General features: G+C 43.7%; 1 protein-coding gene across 3 annotated transcripts in view; it reads left to right on the forward strand.

Annotated features, from left to right (window-relative positions):
* Nucleotides 1–1,666: 1,666 nt before the first annotated feature.
* The window catches only part of XYLT2 (xylosyltransferase 2), a 42,273-nt gene continuing 25,088 nt past the window's right edge, over nt 1,667–18,851 (forward strand). For all 3 annotated transcript variants that reach the window (XM_089536885.1, XM_089536890.1, XM_089536898.1), the window contains exon 1: nt 1,667–1,927. In XM_089536885.1, coding sequence (XP_089393011.1) covers nt 1,769–1,927 — 159 coding nt within the window. In that variant the 5' untranslated portion in view covers nt 1,667–1,768. The remainder of the gene's footprint in view (nt 1,928–18,851) is intronic.

Consider the following 18,851-nt stretch of genomic DNA (forward strand, 5'->3'; position numbering starts at 1 on the left):
CTGGTTTAAATGGTCACTGGTGAATAAATTACAATTAAAACTACATCCCTAAACTGTACCTTACAAATCACAGAGACACCCTCACAGATACACAGACATACATACACCCATACATATGTACACTTGTCCCTCCACATTTGCTGCTTTGACCTTTGTGGATTTGATCATTCACTGATTTTATTAATATGTTCTCTCTAGGAATATCTTGGTCCTCCAGTGCAACTCTATGGTCAACTTTAACCAAAAGTCCCACTGAAGGTTCTATAGAGAACACTCCACGAGGCATTTGTAGCTCCTCCAGCGCAATTGTATGGTCAGTGTCTGGCAAATGCTGACACAGAGTTGCACTGGAGGACCTAGAGATTCCTAGAGAGGAGTCCTCTCAGGTAAAAACATGGTGTTTTTGTTATTTGTGGTTTTTCCATATTCACAGGGGTTTTGTGCCCCAAATCCCAGCAAATGTGGAGGGATGGGTGTATATACACACATACACAATATGTATAGACACACACATGCATATATATATATATATATATATACACATACAGAGAGAGAGAGAGAGAGAGAGATACACACACACCACACAGAGATATATTGTATACACACAGGCAAATATGCACACAGGGAGACACAAACTCAGAGAGATGTGTGTGTAGACACCCCCCCCCTCCACAGGCTCAGAGAGGAGCCTTGCCCTCTGCCTTTCCCATCTCTAGTTCTGCTGGGCAACTGCATGGCCTCCTTTAATCGAACTTGAAACCGGAATTGGCAACCAAGCGAGCCCCAGAACGGTGGCCCTCCCCCGGCCGAGGCCCTGCGCTGGAGCCCCTCTCGCCCGCCCTCCTTGCCTCCGCTCCGCTCCCCGGGAGGAGGGCAGCGAGACAGAGCCCCCTCTTCCTCCAAGGAGGACAAGCCCCGCCAATGGAGGACATCCAAGAAAAATGGAAGACCGGATCAAAGACAGATATAGATATACAGACACACACACACACATATATATTTCAATATCATTCGATGCTTGTGGCTCCTGCTCAGAACGGAGGGTCTTTGGGGGCTCCTCCTGGGCAGAAGAAGGTGATGAAATGGAGGCCCCCTCTGCTGGCCCTCTCCCAAGGGAGGCTTCTCAGGGAAAGGCTATCTGGCACAGGAGCCCCCTTCCCTTCCCTTCCCTTCCCTTCCCTTCCCTCGGGGATCCCTGAATGCAGGGGGGGGGGGGGATCGTGTGCCTTGGCAGCTGTTGCTGGACTGCAACTCCCCTCAGCCCCCGCCAGCCCGGCCAAGGCAGAGGGAGGAATGCAGCCCTGCTTCCCATCCCTCTCCTCCTCCTCTGCCTTGAGGCCTCCCTCTCTCAGCCTCCTCAGGGGGAAGGCGGCCAAGGGAAAAGCCTCCTCTGGACAAGCCTGGCCCAGAAAAGCCCCTCTCCAAGGCCTTGAAGGCGCGCAGTGAGTGAGCCTGTGCTGGGCTTCTTTGGCCAGAGTTGCTCAGAGGAGGCCAGACCTTTGCCTTGGAGGCTGAGAGAGTGGCACTCACTTAGGGGGCTCCCTGGCCCAGCCGGGATTCGAAGCCAGAGAGGCAAAGCCCACCCAAGGCTCCCCTCCCTTTCCCCAATTTGGCGGCGTGCGCGTCCCCGGGGCAGCGGGCGTGCTCGCCCCCGCGGTCTGCAGGCTTCTGGGTTCGGTCGCCTTCCTCCTGCTCCTCCTCCTCTCTCTCTCTCTTTCCTTCCTTCCCTCTCTCTCTCTCTCTCTCTCTCTCTCTCTCCTTGCCGGGCATGAAGATGGTGGCCAGCGTCCGGGTGCAGAAGCTGGTGCGGCGGTACAAGCTGGCCCTTGCCACGGCGCTGGCCATCCTGCTGCTCCAGGGCCTGCTGGTGGTGTGGAGCTTCAGCAGCCTCGAGGAGGAGCAGGAGGAGGGCGGCCAGCAGGGCCAGGTAGGGCGTCCTCCTTTCCCCTGGCCTCTCTGGCAGGGCTCCCTTTCCAGCCCTCCATTTTGAGCAGGACCAAGAAGCCTGCATTGACACCTCCAGGAGCCTGTTTGGAGCTCCTCTTTGGGAAGGTCCTCCATTTCTGCCCAAGAGGGATTCCAAAAGGTCCTCCACTTTGAGCATCACTGAGGCATACATTGACATCTCTAGGAGGGTTTGGAGCCTTTCCTTGGGAATGCCCTCCGTTTTTCGGGAAGGCCTTCCCTTTCCCCCTTCTCTCCAGAAGGAATTCCCAAAAGATCCTCCATTTTGAGCAGGACCAAGAAATGTCCCCCATCATCTGTCCCGGAGGAACTCTCCTCCATTTTGAGAAGGACCAAGAAGCATGCATTGGCATTTCTGGGAGTGTTTGGAGCACTTCTTTTTTCCTCACTGTCCTCCATCTCAGGGTGCCTTGTCCTCCTTTGGGATTAAGATATCTGATCACTCTGGGTGGGAAGGAAGGGAGTCCTTTGGGGGCAGAGGACCCAGAAACATCCTCCTTTTTCCAGGCCATGGCCTACATTCCATCCTTCTGTCCAGGAGGAATCCCACAATTTGCTCCATTCTGAGCATAGCTAAGAAGCATGGATTTATATCTGTATAAGTGTCTTTAGCTTTTCCTTGGCCAGATCCACTATTTTTATTGCGTGTTCTACATTTTGAGATGCCTTATTCTCCTTTGGAGTTAGGACCCCTGGTCACCCTGCATCAGGGCCAGATGGACAGAAGGGGGTTTCAAGCAAGGGGATGGAGGTGGGGATGGGGAGGGGGATCTGTTGCCCCTTAGGGTCAGACATGATCATGCATTAAAACCCTGGGCAGGTGGTGTTGTGGGGCAGATCCCTTGGTGGGGTCGGTTGTGCATGGAGGACTTGGGGGAGCCTGGTAAGTAGCAAGCTCTTGATGGTTGACTGATGGTTGAACCACGTGTGATGGTTTGGCACAAGGTAACCAGACATCCTCCTATTTTCCAGGACATGCTGTACATTCCAACTGTCAGTTCAGGAGGAATTTCAAAATGTCCACCATTCTGAGCATCATTAAGAAGCATGAGTTTATATTAGTGTATTTAGGTTTGTTTGGGTTTTTTTGTTTGTTTCTTTGTTTGTCACATCCTCCATTTTTCTTGAATGTTCTACATTTGGGGTGCCTTGTCCTCCTTGACAGTTAGGACCTCTGGTCACCCTGGTCCTGCATCCCAAGGATCTGGGCACTGGCCATTTTAAAATTAAAATTGGAGAGAGAGGATGCCACGCATAGTGAAGGTGGCATTTTAGGATGCAGCTGGCAGGCCTATCCAGACACTTTTAAATCATGACTTTTTAATCTGTATGTGAACCCTTATGAGTGTATTTTAATGATTATATAGCCTTGTATTTTAAGTGTAGGGTTATCTGTTTTTAACTGTGTTAAAACACATTTTTACTTGTGTTTTAACATGTTGTACCCCACCTCGAGTCTTCAGGAAAGATGGGAAAGAAATAAAATGTATTATATTATTGTTGTTATTATTCAGACAGCCCTCCTTTTCTCTACCTGTTTGCTCTGAGATAATTGCTTCTAAATTCAATGGAGACATCTCCCAAGAATCTAGGAGCAATGTAAGCATGTTCATGTTTAATTAATTTGTTTTTTTTATTAATTAATTAATTAATTAATTTGTTTTTTATTTATTTATATATCGCTATTCCAAAGATCATAGCGGTGAACAGCAAGTAAGCTAATTTGCCCCCAACAGTCTGAGTACTCATTTTAGCGACCTCGGAAGGATGCAAGCCTGAGTCGAGCTTGGGCCCTTTTGGTTGTCTTGAACTCGCAACCTGTGGTTTTGAGTGAATGGCTGCAGTACAGGCATTTAACCACTGCGCCACCAGGGCTCCCTTGGTTCTTCTTTAACACTTTAAAAAGAATGGAGAGCATGTCATAAAGATAAATTCATTATTTCAGTCACCAGTTCACTTCATTCATGATACCTCAGCTGCAGGATTTCAGGGCTGGTAGTAGGGCATTTTCCACAGACATATATCCAGATAAGTTTTTTTTAAGCTTCCTTTACTAAAATTCACAGAGGGTTTAGATCAGGATGGGAACCATACAGCTCTCTAGATGTTGTGCTAGGAGTTGCAGTCCAACAGCATCCAGATGGCTGAATGATTCTGACCTCTAGTTTAGAAGATGTCCAAAACAGACTGAAAAAATGCAAGAGGATTACTGCATTTACTGGGCATTGTATCCCTTTAAAATTCCACATAGGAGCAAGAGCAACTGTGCAGTGAAAGTCAATGTGGGCTTTACGTTGCAATTCTTCATGTTTTCTAGATGCTTCTATTATAGTTAGCAAGTTTTGCATGCCTGGACTGAGTAACTGATAGTTTGTTTGCAGAATTGTTTATTTTCATGGAAGCAATACCTCTAAACGTACACACAGGAAAGAATGTATCTTTAAAAAATGTTTGTCACATTGTTAGGTACGGAGATAGGACATTGTCTTTGTTTTTGGGCTTGCTCCTAAGTAAATGCAGTATCTTATACTGTATACCCATTCAGAAAATTTGGTGTAGCAATTTAAATTGGGTATGGAAACTGTGGAGCAGTTGGTGCATTGCTCTGTTGGGTGACTTGAAGGCGTAGACACAAATACACGTTTTGTAATGATACTCAAACTCTGCTAAGCTCAATTACCAAGGTTTGAACCAGAGAATTTCTGTTGTGTAAGGTAAAGGGAGAAAATTTGTGTTTTACCAAACAATTGTCCCTTCCTGATATCTGTAAAATGTAAAGTAAAACATGTGGTGGTGCTAGGCCAAGATGCAATAAAGGGCAGAAAGTGTTTAAACATAGCTTTCCTCAATTTGAGGAAAATTGATACCCTCCAGACATACTGGACTATAGTTCTCATCATCTCCAATCAGCAAGGGAGCATGCTGGTGTTGTAGGCAATCTGGATTGCAACAGGTTTTGGAGAACTGTATTCAGTAGTAAACTGAGCAAAGACTTGAACACACCAAGAATAAACACTTTAAGGAGAGGGGAAAAACAGAATGGTGAGTTACATTTAGACACTGCCTTGTGGGCAAATGCTGCTATGAGGTGAGCTGGTAGAGCCATGATGGCAAACCTATGGCACGTGAGCTACGGGTGGCACGCAATGCCGTCGCCCAGCACAGGCCAGGGAGAAGGAGGAATGGGCATACGCATGCCCATTGTTATTGCTCCCTGCCTTTTTCCAGCCTCCAGCTGTCTCCAGAGGGACAACTGGGGGCAGGAAAAGGTCCGTGGGGAGGAGAAACAGGCACGTGCCCACTCCTCCCCCCTCACAGGGCCTGCCTGACCCACAGCTGCCTCCCTAGGGATAGCTGTGGGTCAGGAATGGTCCGGGAGGGGGGGTGGAGGAAAGGGCACTTGCCCACTCCTCCTCCCTTCCCCACGGGCCCTGCCTGATCCATAGCTGCCTCTGGAGAGACAGCTGGAAGCCAGAAAACGGTGCTGGGGAGAAGGAGCCACCCCTCTTGGGCATTAGTTCTAAGTCTTTGACCCTGCTGATCCTTTGGACTTCAGAATCCCTGACCATTGGCCATGCTGGCTGGGGCTTCTGGGAGTTGAAGCTCAAAACATCTGAAAGACCAGAGCTTGAGAACCACTGATGTAAGGGATGCCGGACTTGGACTGAGGTGCTCTGATCCTGCAGTTCAAAGGTCAATTTGTGTGGCCTTTTCCTTCCCTTCTCTTGCCATGCTTTCAAACATGCATTGGTTTGGGTTTCTCCCCATAGCCAACTCATTAGTAATGTACACACACATTGACTTCTCAAGCAGAGTGGGTTGTGATCTGAACACATGGTGAACTGTTCACAATGTAGGTCATGATATCCAGTTCACTTGAGGAAGGAAACTGAATGTGGGGCAAGGGAGAAGGAAGCCTACACCGGCAGTCATTAAATGAGCCTTTGGATCTGCAATTAAAAGATTAAAATAATATTCAATAGAATTTTGAATGTTTCAGAAATTATCACTTTGTTCCATAGGAGAAAACCCTAATACTGTTGGGTGCCTTGACCTCAAGTGAATAATGTAAAGTGTGTGTGTTTAAAAAAACTGAAATAATTTTAATTGATTTAAAACAGAAAATGAATCTGACACTGAGTGCATACACTAAAGCCTTTGGAGCACCCATAGCATTTCAACTACTTTATGCTATAGCAAATAAGTTAGCCTGCATGGACTAATTCTGATTTACACAGTTAGAATTTGCATATTTCCCCTGATGTTCTGCATCATCTTTAGAAGATTTTCCAGAGACACAATTTCCAGAGCCTGTTGACCAGAACGTCTGGTTTATATCTTAACGTAGAGGTACTAGTACATAAAAAGGGTGAAACCTTTACTGTACCATTAAATTGTCTCATTTAGTTGGATCGGATCCCTTCTGGCTCCACCACAGGAATTGCCAGCCTGCCTCTGATGTAGTGCATTTTGTGGGCTAATCAGGAAGAGGTCTCTTTTCCACTTTCTGGTTTGGAAAATCAGATGTTATGGGTTTCTTACGGATACTTTCTCTTTAAAAAAAGAAGAGAAACATCTTTTGAAAATTTCTACCATTGTCCATAAATAGAACTTATTTGGCTGACTGGCTGGCTCCTGGTTATGCAGGTCTAAGGCATTTTGCTCCTTAAGGCAGAGCAGAGTATGGTTCTTCACACACACACACACACACACACACACACACCAACCATGCAGAAAACCCTAAGCCATGTTCGCTTATTTTGCTACATTAGACACAAAATTTCATAAACACTTCCACTCCCTTTGCCTGTTAAGATACAGTGATACTGTGATCATAATACTCAATAATAAACAATTTGCTATCTTTCCGTAACATATAAAAATCTACTGCCTGTGGTGACTTCTTCAACCTGTCTAATGGAAGCACCAGCCCTGTGATCTGTGAAAAAGAAAAATATATGCTTGGTGTGCTTTGTTCAGAAGATACAACAGGTCTCAAAAGGACTGTGAGAGAATATGATCCTTTCCACAGTTCAGGAGTGCTTGAGTCACAGTTTTTTATGTATACACCAATTGCTTTCTGACTAAACATAGTGGGATAAGCCACACTGACAAAGAACAAATTAATGACAGGATTCTTCTACAAGAATAGCTAGTTCTAGGATCTATAGATGCAATAGACCAGAGATCAGTTAAGGTAGACCACGAAAATGTTCTTTTGAAGGGTTATAGATGAAAGGCTTTTGTTTCATGCTCTAGTTCTGCTTGGTTGCTTTTGGGCCAGTTTACAAGTTGAAGAAAAATGGCATGATAAAGATTGCTAGAGGTTCTCCTTTACAAGATCAGACCATATTAAATTTCTTAAGTATTTTAAAGATGCTGTAGGACTTTTTGTTATTGTTGTTGTTGCCTTTTCCCCCCTACCATTTGCAGATCTCTCATTCCCTGAAAGTGCCACTGACTTGAAGCAGAAAATTCTGGAATTGTTATTCTAGTGTATTCTTTTTTTTTTTTTTTTTTTTTTTTTTTTTAGTGCAACAAGTTCACACACAGACCAAAAAAAATCCTCTTAATGTGGGGTTCTTTTCATGGTGTGTGAAAGCCCTGTTTGGTTGTTGCAGTCTGAACGTATGTATGACTTCTCAGAAAAATTTACTAGATTTAAAGCAGCTGTTTTGGTTCTGTTTTGCAGAAAACCTTCCCTTCAGTGTCAGCTTTCTTTTTCCTGTTTTCCTAACTTCCTGAAGTTCTATTTTTCAGAGAAAGTATCTTGCAAGATAATAGGTTGGTGCTAAGAATAGAGAGACTGTTACAGGACGTGGGCGAGGGAGGGGAAGGAGACAGAAGAGCTTCCAACTGAAGAATCAATACAAACTCAGAACACTGGTCTTCTTGTGGGCAGTGCTGTTCTCTGACAGAGAAGGAGCTGTGGCAAGAAAGGGAGGAGATGGAGCCCTTTAAAGCAAGCCTTTGAAGGGTCCGCAAAAATAAGAATCCAGACCTCAGCTTGATTTGAAATGAAAGGATGTAGCTTTTGCCAGTTGTAAGGGGTGGCTTGTGTCCCCCCCCCCCCAAATCCTGGCTGTTCAATACAGTACAATTGGCTTTGTCCAGAATAGGGTAAAAGTGCAAGTAGAGGCAGCTATTTATTTTCAAGATTTGTCTTGCCTGTACATGTCCTTTCTACTTTCCTTGGAGTATAAACGGTCTATGTGTGTGCATGTTTATCATGTAGTCTTATATAAACTAGCCTTCCCCAGCTTGGTGCCATCTGAATACATTGTGTCATAACTTCCATAATCTGACAGACAGCATAAATTCTGGAATTATGGGGGTTATTGACCAACATTTCAGGTTGGGCCCGCTTGGGAAAGCCTAATAAATCCCAAGGTTATAATCCTATGCATACAAAGAATCCAGTAGAAATAGAACTCCAGAATGCACTCACTTGAAAGTAAGTCCTATTGAAATCACTATGACATCACTAAATAAACACAGTTGTTGTCCAGCTGTACAGACTTCAGGTGCTTGAAACCTGTCCAAATTGTATTGTTCATCTCCTAAAATATCATTTCTGTTCCAGCTGGGAGAAATAAGACACACCTCCCTGAATACTTAGTGCTAATCTTATTTATATCTGAGTTACCTCCCAAAAGGAAATTAAACTTTCACATCAGTATTACATCTTTTTGCATATTGAGACACAGAAAAGAAAGCATTATAAAACTAAGAAAAGAAAATCCATCTCAGTTCAGTCATAAAGCATTATTTGAAACATATCTCACAGCCTCTATATTGATTATACAAATTTGACTGGAGGCTAATCTTTCATCACACTCCCCATTTCACACATTTGGGGATGACCCAGTACATTTTGCTACCCAGAAGTAGAACAACAAATGTTTTCCCATACACGCATACACACACAGCTGAGTAGCAAATATCCAAGAATAATCAAGTTACGTAAACCCTAAAAAACTTGGAACTGGGCTGTCTGACAGATCACCTTCCCTTGTGACCATATCCTCCCAGAAGCAATTGCAATAGCATTTCCATTTCCATACCAATTCATAGTGAACTATGCATCTTTAAATGGTTTACAATCTGTAAGCCAGTTGCCCCCAACAAGCTAGGTACTCATCTTACTAATCTATGAAAGGATGGAAGCTGAATCAACCTGGAACCGGCAGGTATAGAAAGAATAGGAACTGATATAAAAATAATAACTGGGTAGCTGAAGCAGAAAAATATACAAATATGTGTTCCACCTCCCTTGCTGCCTCTTCATGTCATCCCAAATGGGCTGCCAAAGATGGCCAACTGATTTTCCTTCATAGCAGGGCTGGTCTGTTACCATCCCCTTTGAGCTGTGGATTCCTATTTGCATGTACAGTCAGAGAAAGATATTTGGCTTCTGTTGTAGTGTGTTGACTACAGAACTCTAATTCTGAAGACGACTGATGCTGTAAAAATACATGGTTTGAACATTAATTTGTTGGGTCATTGGAGGTATTTGACCACTGTTTCACCACAATGACAAGGAAGGTGGGAAATGTATTTATTTGCTTTCAGTCTTTCTTCCGTTACACATATTGGAAGTGTCCTTATTTACCTCCTCAGAGCAAAATTGGGACGTTACTTTGGAAAGAGACTGGGACCATAGCTCATTGGCAATGTGTATGTTTTGCACAGAGAAGTTCTGGTTTCAGTCGTTGGTTTATTGTTGTGTGCCTTCAAGTTGTTTCTGACTTATGGTGGTCCTATCTTGGCAAATTTCTTCATATCATCTACTGGGTTTCCACGGTCAAGCCAGAATTGGAACCCTGGTCACCAGAGTCCAACACTATACCACAGTTTTCTGTCAGTTTTTCAGGCTATGTTGCCATGTTCTAGAAGAGTTTTTCCTGATGTTTCACCAGCATCTGTGACTGACGTCTTCAGAGAATGATGGCATGGAAGTGAGTGGAGTATATATAGATACTGTGTCACCTTTGGTTGAGAGCATCTGATTTACATGTTAATCTGTGTGTGCATCTGTATTGAATGGCAAGGCCTCATGGTGTCTATTTAATTGATGATCCATCATCTGTTGGGAAATCCCCTCACCCTGCGTGGTGTTCATTTGCATGTTTTGAGTTTTGATTTTGGTGTTTTTGAGGACTGGTAGCGAAACCTTGTTTACTTTAAGGGTTTCTTCTTTCCGGTTGTAGTTGTTTAGGTGTTTGTGGATTTCAGTGGTTTCCCTGTGTATATGCTGGCCCGATAATTGTTAGCATGGTCCAGAATTTCAGTGTTTTCAAATAGCATTTTATGCCCAGGATGGCTTACAACATGTTCTGCTACTGTTGATTTTTCTGGCTGGCCCAGTCTACAGTGTCTCATGTTCCGTGATTCATGTTTGAACACTGTTTGGTGGTCCCTATGAAAAACTTGTCTGCAGCTACATGGTATGCAGTAAATTCCTGCATCCAAGACAGGGTGTCTCCTCTCCTTCGCTGAGTGCAGCATTTGCTGGATTTTCTTGGTCAGTTTGTAGATCATTTGCAGGTTGTGTTTTCTCATCAGTTTCCGCATTCTGTCTGTGACTGTTTTGATGTATGGTAAAAATACCTTCCCTTTGGATGGTCGTTTGTCTTCACTCCTCTGGGTTTTTCTGAGTCTGGCAACCCTTCTGATGTCTGAGCTGGAGTAACCATTAGCCTGTAGAACCCAGTCTAGATGCTTCAATTCATCTTCCAGGAAGTGGGGTTCACAGATCCTTTTTGCCCGGTCTACCAGTGTTTTTATTGTGCTCCTTTTTTTGTCCTCGGTGATGGTTGGAGTTCTTGTGTAGGTATCTGTCCATGTGTGTAGGTTTTCTGTTTATTGTGTGGCCCAAACTTTGGTTTGGTTCAGGGACGTAGCCAGGATTTTAGGAAGGGTGGGGGGGCCAGACTAAGTGCCATCACTATAATGGGGCTTGGGCGCGGCGGTGCAGCAGCACACACCATGCATTTTTCTAATGGAAGAGGGGGTCCGGACCCCAAGAACCCCCCCCCCCTTGGCTACGTCCCTGTTTGGTTTGTGGGTGACCAGAACATCCAAGAATGGCAATGTTCCTTCCTTTTCTTTTTCCATTGTGAATTGGATGTTTGGGTGGACGTTGTTCACATTATTCAAAAACACTGTCAGATCTTTTCCCCCGTGGCTCCAGATGGTGAAAGTGTCATCCACATATCGGAACCAGGTTGTGGAGTTTTTTGGTGCTGTTTCCAAGGCTTATTTTTCGAAGCGTTCCATGTAAAGGTTTGCTATAATGGGGCTCAGGGGGCTTCCCATGCCTAACCCATCTCTCTGCTCATAGAATCCATTGTGCCACTGGAAGTATCTTCTACAACATGGTTCCAATATGTGGATAACACTTTCATCATAGAACATCCATTAAGATTTGTGGTGGTTAAAAAGGAAGATACCCCTATTTATTTATTTATTTATTTGTTGTAAACCAATTCTATGGCTGGGGCTAGGACACTGGAAAGGTTACTTTTCCAAGCTCTGCTGGGAACTAGCATACTGGGTTAAGTTGTTTTGTGCTTGTTCAAGACTTGGAGAACCCTCTTCTGTCATTGAAGGGAACAGGTTACAAGCCAACTCTTTTGACTGGCGGACAGTTTGAACTTTCTGCGTTTGCTGTGCCCAATGTCCATTCTGCCAATGAGGACTTCTGTTATCATTTCCTACTCTTCAGGTTCCACGTGCCCAGAGCTGATCTCAGGGGATCTGCTCCAGGTCTTGAATGAGTTATGCTGACCCTTGGCTGTGAAAGCATCTCTTTTCTTCTTTGCCTACAATCAGCGTGTAACCATATAATCCTGGCTTGGGTACCATGTGTTTCTTCCTTTCCCCTCACAAAACAAAGTTACAGTTCTGTAACAATTTACCCTTTGTAACAGAAATAAGGACATTGGTAAGAGCAGGTGTATTCACTGTGATGGTCTCTGCAAGCCATTGGCTCCTGGTCTGTGATAAGTTTCCAGGAAATTATGGGAATGCAATAATATGGTACCAATCCCTGACACGCTAGGCAAAAAGATGTATAGCAGTTAGCTTGATAAACATTGGAATCTAGTATAAAGACCCAGGTTTAAATCCCGCTCAGCCATAAATCTCCCTGAGTGATTTAAAACCAGTCACACTGTCATCCTAACCTATCTTGCAGGATTGTTGAGAGAATAAAAGAAGGGAGGTAAACCATGGTAATTTCCTTGAGCTACTCAAAGGAAAAGTAGAATATAAATGTAACAATTAATACATTTATGCACTTCGTACTCATTTATGTGTGCTTTAGTTTATCTTCTGGCAAAAGTGTAGATAGTTGTATATAAAAGATCCACAACCCTCCATCAAAATTAATCTGTATCTGCCTTTTCAATCTTGTTGTTTTGGAGTGAGTAATGAAATTGGCCATTTCATAACTGCCTTCTTAAGATTTATCATGGGTTTTGGCCATAGTGTACAGGGTTAGTTTAGAATAAACAATTCTGAAAAAGATCAAAATACTATGTGGTCCATAAGAGTTTTACTTCTGTCCCAGAATTGGCTATCGCCCCGTCGCGCTGAAGGACCTAGAGGTTCCTGGAGAGAACACTCCACAAGGCATTTGTAGGTCCTCCAGTGCAATTCTGTGGTCGGTGTTTGGCAGAGTTGCACTGGAGGACCTAGAGGTTCTTAGAGAGGTGTTCTCAGGTAAAAACATAGTGTTTTTGTTATTTGTGGTTTTTCCACATTCTTAGGGATCCTGTGCCCCTAACGTCAGCGAATGTGGAGGGAAGATTGTACTTCTCACAAAATTAATGGGGGGAAGAGTTTCTGCTAATTTAACCAGGCTCTCAAGGTAGCAGACATAAGCATGTAAAGAAATGCTCATTAGGGTGGAGAAATCAAAGTGCCTTATAGTTCACTTGACAGAAAGTGGTAGAGCAAGAAGAATCCTTAATGTTAGTGAACTGATCATTTGTAAAACAGTTCCAGAGGGTTTCTGAGCACATTGGTGTGGTGCCAAAAATCCCCAAATCATTTAATATCTTAATCAGATAATTATGCAAAGAAAAGGTGGAGGACATTCAAGATTCCATGTTGATGATAAACAGAAAGAAATATACAACAGCAAGACATTGATTAATCTAGATGTTAAGCATTGTATGTCTGTTTTTAACATACTGTCACAGATTCTATAAAATTCATTCTTGGTTTTTCAGTTTCCTGTGACTAGAGGAGTTAATAACATTTGTGTGTTATTAACACATTCTGTTGTTGTGTATTTATTACGCTGCATGACTGCTTCCACAGTTTTGCAATCTTACCATCATCACTATGTTTTTCCATCTCCCTGAGAATATTGGCATTGACAGTGCCAGGTATAGGAGCAAACTGTAGCTTGCTGTTTCTTGTGTTTTGCATATGGCTTTCTTCTTAGAAGGACAGTAGCTCAGTAGAGAACACCATGGGAGCTGAACTTGCAGGCACAGGTGACCATTTTTTAAAAAACTAGGAGCCCTTTTTCACTACACAGTAATAATGCTATGGTTCCACTTTAACTCCCATGGCAGCATACTGTGGAATCTGGAATTAGCAATTGAAGGGAAAGCCTTTAGAATCCTCAGCCAGGGAGCTCCTTTGGTTCCTTTGATCATACTACAAATCTCAGGATTTCACAGGATGCAGCCATGGCAGAAAAAGTGGGATCATAGAAATATAACCGTAGGGTGAAGGGGCCCTAGAATTGAGGGGTGGGACCTGATAGCTTCTGGGTGTTTGGGGTTATCACCTCCAGAATTTCTGATCATTGATCTGACTAGCTAAGACTTCTGTGAGCTATAGTCAGAGACAATCTGAGTGAACAAGGTTGCCTACCCCTGGATTAAATTGACTGACCTGGTATAAGAGCATCAAATGATGTGGAGACCATGGCTCAAATCCTCTAGAGTCACTATGTCATTGTGAAATTAGTAGTACAACCGGTTGTGTCTTCCTAGCGGTTGCATAATTGGGGCCACCAATATTGTCCATCATTCCCACAAGCACACAGAGAACCTTCCTACTTGCTTTTTTTCTTGGTGGGCAGGATGCTAATCACCTCTTACAGACGGTTGAGCTCAAGACTACTGCAGCCGTCATACTACTGGTTGGACAACTGTGGGATCCAGTATAATTGTGCTGGCATATATTAACATGATGTTGAAAGTGGAGAGATCATGTTCCCATCTTCATGTTTAAGGGACACGAAAAGGAAATATGACTCAACGGTGGTAAAGCCTACCAAGAGATTTTCAATATAACATTCTAGGCTAAATATTGTCCTTAAAAAGTGAGCCAAGTGAAGCTGTGGATAAAGATTTCTGGTATGCTGGTGTGGTTAAGTTTTGCTCAGTACCTAAGATTGGTCTGAGCATTCCAAGAATAGAAAGAGAGGCATGATCTTGGTCACAGAGCATCATAGAGCCTGTGCCACAAATTTATGTTAAGCGTTGCATATGGAAGTTAATCTCAGTCTTTTTGGTTTAGACTTCCAGGGTTTTCCTGGTGGCTGGTACCCTCATTGTGACTCCTTGGACTGCTCTTTTGGCCATAAAAATAAGTGAATTACTTCTGCAGGAGGGGCAGGCCCTTTCCTTCACTGTTCAACATTTAAAAGTGCACATTTTTTCAAACCAGAAGTAGACTTCCTCTTTTTCTTTCTGGCTCTCAGAAGGCCACATGGGCAGAAAATTGGCCGTGGAGCTGCTGTAGTTGCCAACCCTGCTTCAAGCAATCCTCAGCTGTAATGGCTAGGACCTGGGAAAGACCTTCACTTAAGCAGTGCTTTAAAATTTTAATTTGGGGGACTCCAGCCTCTAGAATCTCCCAGCAAGCATATCCAATAGCTATGTTACCTGGGGGATTATAGTGCCCTCCAAAGGAACCTATCCAGTTTTTACACTTAACACTTTAGAGAGCTACTGCTTTCAAAGATAGTTTTGCCCAGTTGACTTATTTAGGTCCTGTGTGCATGAATGACCTTCTGTGGCAACTTGTTTTTCACTGAACCATGAATAAAGTCATTGCCAAGAAGGTCCTCGATGTGGAAGTGCTGGTGTGAGATGTGGTCAGGCAGACAATATGGCAGAGCAGGGAGCACCACCTGGGCACAGACTGTGGCATATTTTGCATTGTTTCAGGAGTTACATGGGTAACTTGCTCATCATAAAATGTTGTGAATTAGGTGTGATTGGTTATATAGAAGAAGTTGTATTGATAAGTCATGGTTATTTCAGACATAGGTGCTAAAATAATGCTGGAAGAGATGCAAGTATAAGCCAAGCCTATTCAAGGTCATTTCTATGAAAGAATTTGGTTGTAACAATAAAGAGGGCAGTATGGGAAAGAGAGAAGTGTGTTTATTAATTATAATGAATAAGGATTAAGCCCACCTCAACTTTGAAATTGTGTGTAGTGTAATTAGGAGATTTTAATGCTTCCTAATCAGTTCTGACAATGAATGTCACTGGACTGGATTTATAGTTTCTTAATAAAGGTTTTCTGAGTGTTAAGTACTGAAGCCTGGATTTTTGAACTAGTATCCTGTTGGGCTTGACACACTGCATGTGGGTACTGGAGATACTAAATGTTATGAGACAACTATTCCTCAGTGGACAGTTTTATCAGTAAATCTGCTCTCCTCCATTCTTTTGTAGATGGTTCAGAATGCAGCTGACAGGCTGAAGTTAAGTGGTAAGGAGAAGAATATGAGAGCACTGGCTCGGTGAGAAGCAAGAGGTCCACTCCTAGGCATGGACAAGAAGTCCTGCAGAAATGTTAAATAGGAGTTGGGAAGGAATTTGTTCTCTGTCTCCCTGGTTTGCGCAGAAGGCATTGCTTTGGCCCAGTGCAGCAATTAAGAGGCACTGAGTCTGTTAACTGGCAGCTGAAGAAAGGGCTGGGACAGGATGGATGTGCTCTCACCTGTCATGTTTCAGTTGAACAGTTACTTCTGGGAGAGATGGATCTGTCTGCCACTGTGTCTTGTGGCTACTGTTTAGGAGGCTTACCCTGAATGCTCAAGCCATTCACATTGGGGGGTCGGAGCAGCAGACAGGTGTTCGGCAGTTTCCTTTCCTTCTTTGCCTTGTCATTTGCTCATCCAGGTTGAGTGCTGGCGAGAACATATTTGTCCTGAAGGGCATCTTCATTTGGGATGATGATGCAGTGGGCTTGATAGTGGGAGGGGAAGCGAGATGTGCAGAAAAAAATGGGAGGTACATGCACAGATGCTGCAGGGCATTTAAATCTCAGAGTAAACAAAATATCTTTCCTTCAGAAGGAGGGAGTATGTGGAGGGGGGAGGCGGGTTGCAGTTTCTTCCAGACTGCAGCCTCCTTGCTCCCTCAACTTGTGATTGAAGCCAAGCTTCTTCCTTTCCAAAAGGATGCAGCCTTTCCTTCCTTCTGTGGGTGCCTGGCTGACCCTGTCAAGGCTGCATGAATTTGAACAGGGAGCAGAACTCCCCTTGTTTGCCCATCTCCTGCCTCAGCTCTCACCTCCTGAGTGAAGAAAACAGGTTTATAAGTCCCCAAACAGATGGTTCAGCCTGGTGACTAATGAGCTGTTATCTCTGCCTGCATGAAGTGGAAACCTGGGGAAGTTTTTGATCTTTGCTTGTATTTTTCCTGCTTAAAAACAGAGCTGCTGGTTTTAGACAAAAGCAACAGGATAAATTGGGTAGATCGCTGACTGTCAGGACATGTGTAAAAATCGAAAAGATGAGTTAGTGCAAATGGTATGGCCCCAGGCTGGCCCTAGGTGATTATTTTTAATAGCACCAAATGCCTGCTTATGCTGCAAGTTCATCTTCAGTTGGTTGGGCTTCATTCCCAGCTTTGCATACTGTAGCCTCCACTGGGTTTCAGGGTCAGTGAGCTTCAGCAGTCACCCTGAAACCATCTGGTTCTAAGGCGTACCATTTCCTTGGCCTGAAACATTGGTAACCTAGCCATGCCTCAACATAGTACTCCTTAACTGACCTTTCTCCCTTCTGGATGAGGGCTATAGAGCCTGACCAACCAATAAAGAGAGAAGAAACATCTGATTCCCCACAATACTGTATCTCCTGAGGTTATAGAAACTAAACTACAGCAGTGTACATAATGAGAGGTGTGACCAGTTCTATGTCTGATGCTTTATGATTTCCAAAGAGAATTTTTTTAAGTACCCCCACTCTTTAAGGAGATGAAAGGAAGAGGTGGGAGAGTCACACTCAGCCATCCCCTAGGAGTCCACTGAAGATTCAGCTGCAGGCTTCATGAGCCTTGTCCGATGTCCTAACCAGCTCACCAATATAATTGTAGCTGAGGTTCTCTGGATAATTAGATTCATTCTCTACTCACACTGATGATGCACATCCAGAATGACACTGCTTCTGAAGCTGTGATCATGTGAACAGGCTTGCCTGAGGGTTTATTACAGATTAGCATCCTTATTTTGCAAGTGTTTGCATCAAGGCAGAGTGGGGCGGGTATATAGCTCAAGCGAAAGCAAGTTCCTGAAGAAATCATCTTTGGTTTTAAACGACTTGACATTTTTGAGTCATGTGCTCTGATTTCTACACATGAATGCCATGTACTGAGCTATTGAAGTACTTCAGGGTTGGCCCTTTGATTGCAGTCATGGCAATTACTACAAATGCCCATTTTCACTTTAACCATTATCTTTACATGGACATGAAAACACCCTCATGTGAAGCACAACCTGTCCACTCTGCAGTAAAAAGTCAGGGTGAAGAATGCCTGAGGACCCAGGTTAAAACTGAGGATGGGTGAAGGCAGAGGAACATCTGTGGGTGAAACCAAAGTGTATACAAATAATGCTCACTTCTTTGAATGAGTGCTTGTATGAATTGAAAGGGGAGGGGGTTAAAACATAAACTATCATAGGTCCAAAATCCACAAAACAGCTATACATGATGCAGGCTTTCAAAGTGTCACTGGCTTTTTCATCAGGCAAAGGTGTTAAAAATCAAACGGGGGAAAGAAATTAAGGAGCCAGTGGAGCTTCTAAAGCGTACACCCTGTATTTGGTGCATTTTGGTTCATCCAATAAAGGTATCACTGTATTGTGGAATTTTGGTGTTATTGTACTGAGCTGTATGGCCAACACAGCTATCCCTGGATATGTTTTCTGTATCATAGGGCAGTTGTAAATTGCAGTCAGACAAAAGCATAGGGGAAAACCCAGGGTTGATCAATATGTGGCAATTAACTGGTATGTGTAAAAGCTGCAGCTTCATACTAATCCTGACAGTTTGGGAATGGACAGTTTGGCAATTACACAATGTCACCATTCTATAATTATGGTAATTTGGTATCTTCTATTAAAAGTTCTGATGCTATCCACTTACATTGTCCAAAACTGGGTGGAGAACCGGTTTTTTTTGACACACACACATGGTTGAATTCCAGTTTGGGAGCTACATTCCAGCAATGAATGAGGCCAAAGCACAGTAGTGGGACCAATGCAATTCTAACTTATTTGGACATTTCCCCCCAGCAAATATACAAAGGGCAGCTCAGTTCTGTGCATGCTTACCCAGAAGGCTTATAAGAATAAGGTTTCCATGCACTGCACTGAAGAAAGGCATTTGCACGCCTTCAATCTCTTCAATCCATAAACAAAGTAAGAGTGAGGGGGCTGTTGCACAGTGTGGAACAGAGATGGGGAGGGCCTGTGAAAGGAGTCTGAACAAAAAAGTTGCTGAACTTTCATGGATTTGGTTTGTCTCTTGAGATTGAAGGCCCAGTTGGTAGAGAAGTTTTGTACTTGATGCAGTAGCCTTTGCCCTGAATGTGTGAATAGATAAAGGGTGCAGAGTGCCT

The sequence above is a fragment of the Sceloporus occidentalis genome, unplaced genomic scaffold, assembly GCF_023333645.1.
Source record: "Sceloporus occidentalis isolate IW3139 unplaced genomic scaffold, rSceOcc1.0.p SCAF_1, whole genome shotgun sequence".
NCBI lineage: Eukaryota > Metazoa > Chordata > Lepidosauria > Squamata > Phrynosomatidae > Sceloporus > Sceloporus occidentalis.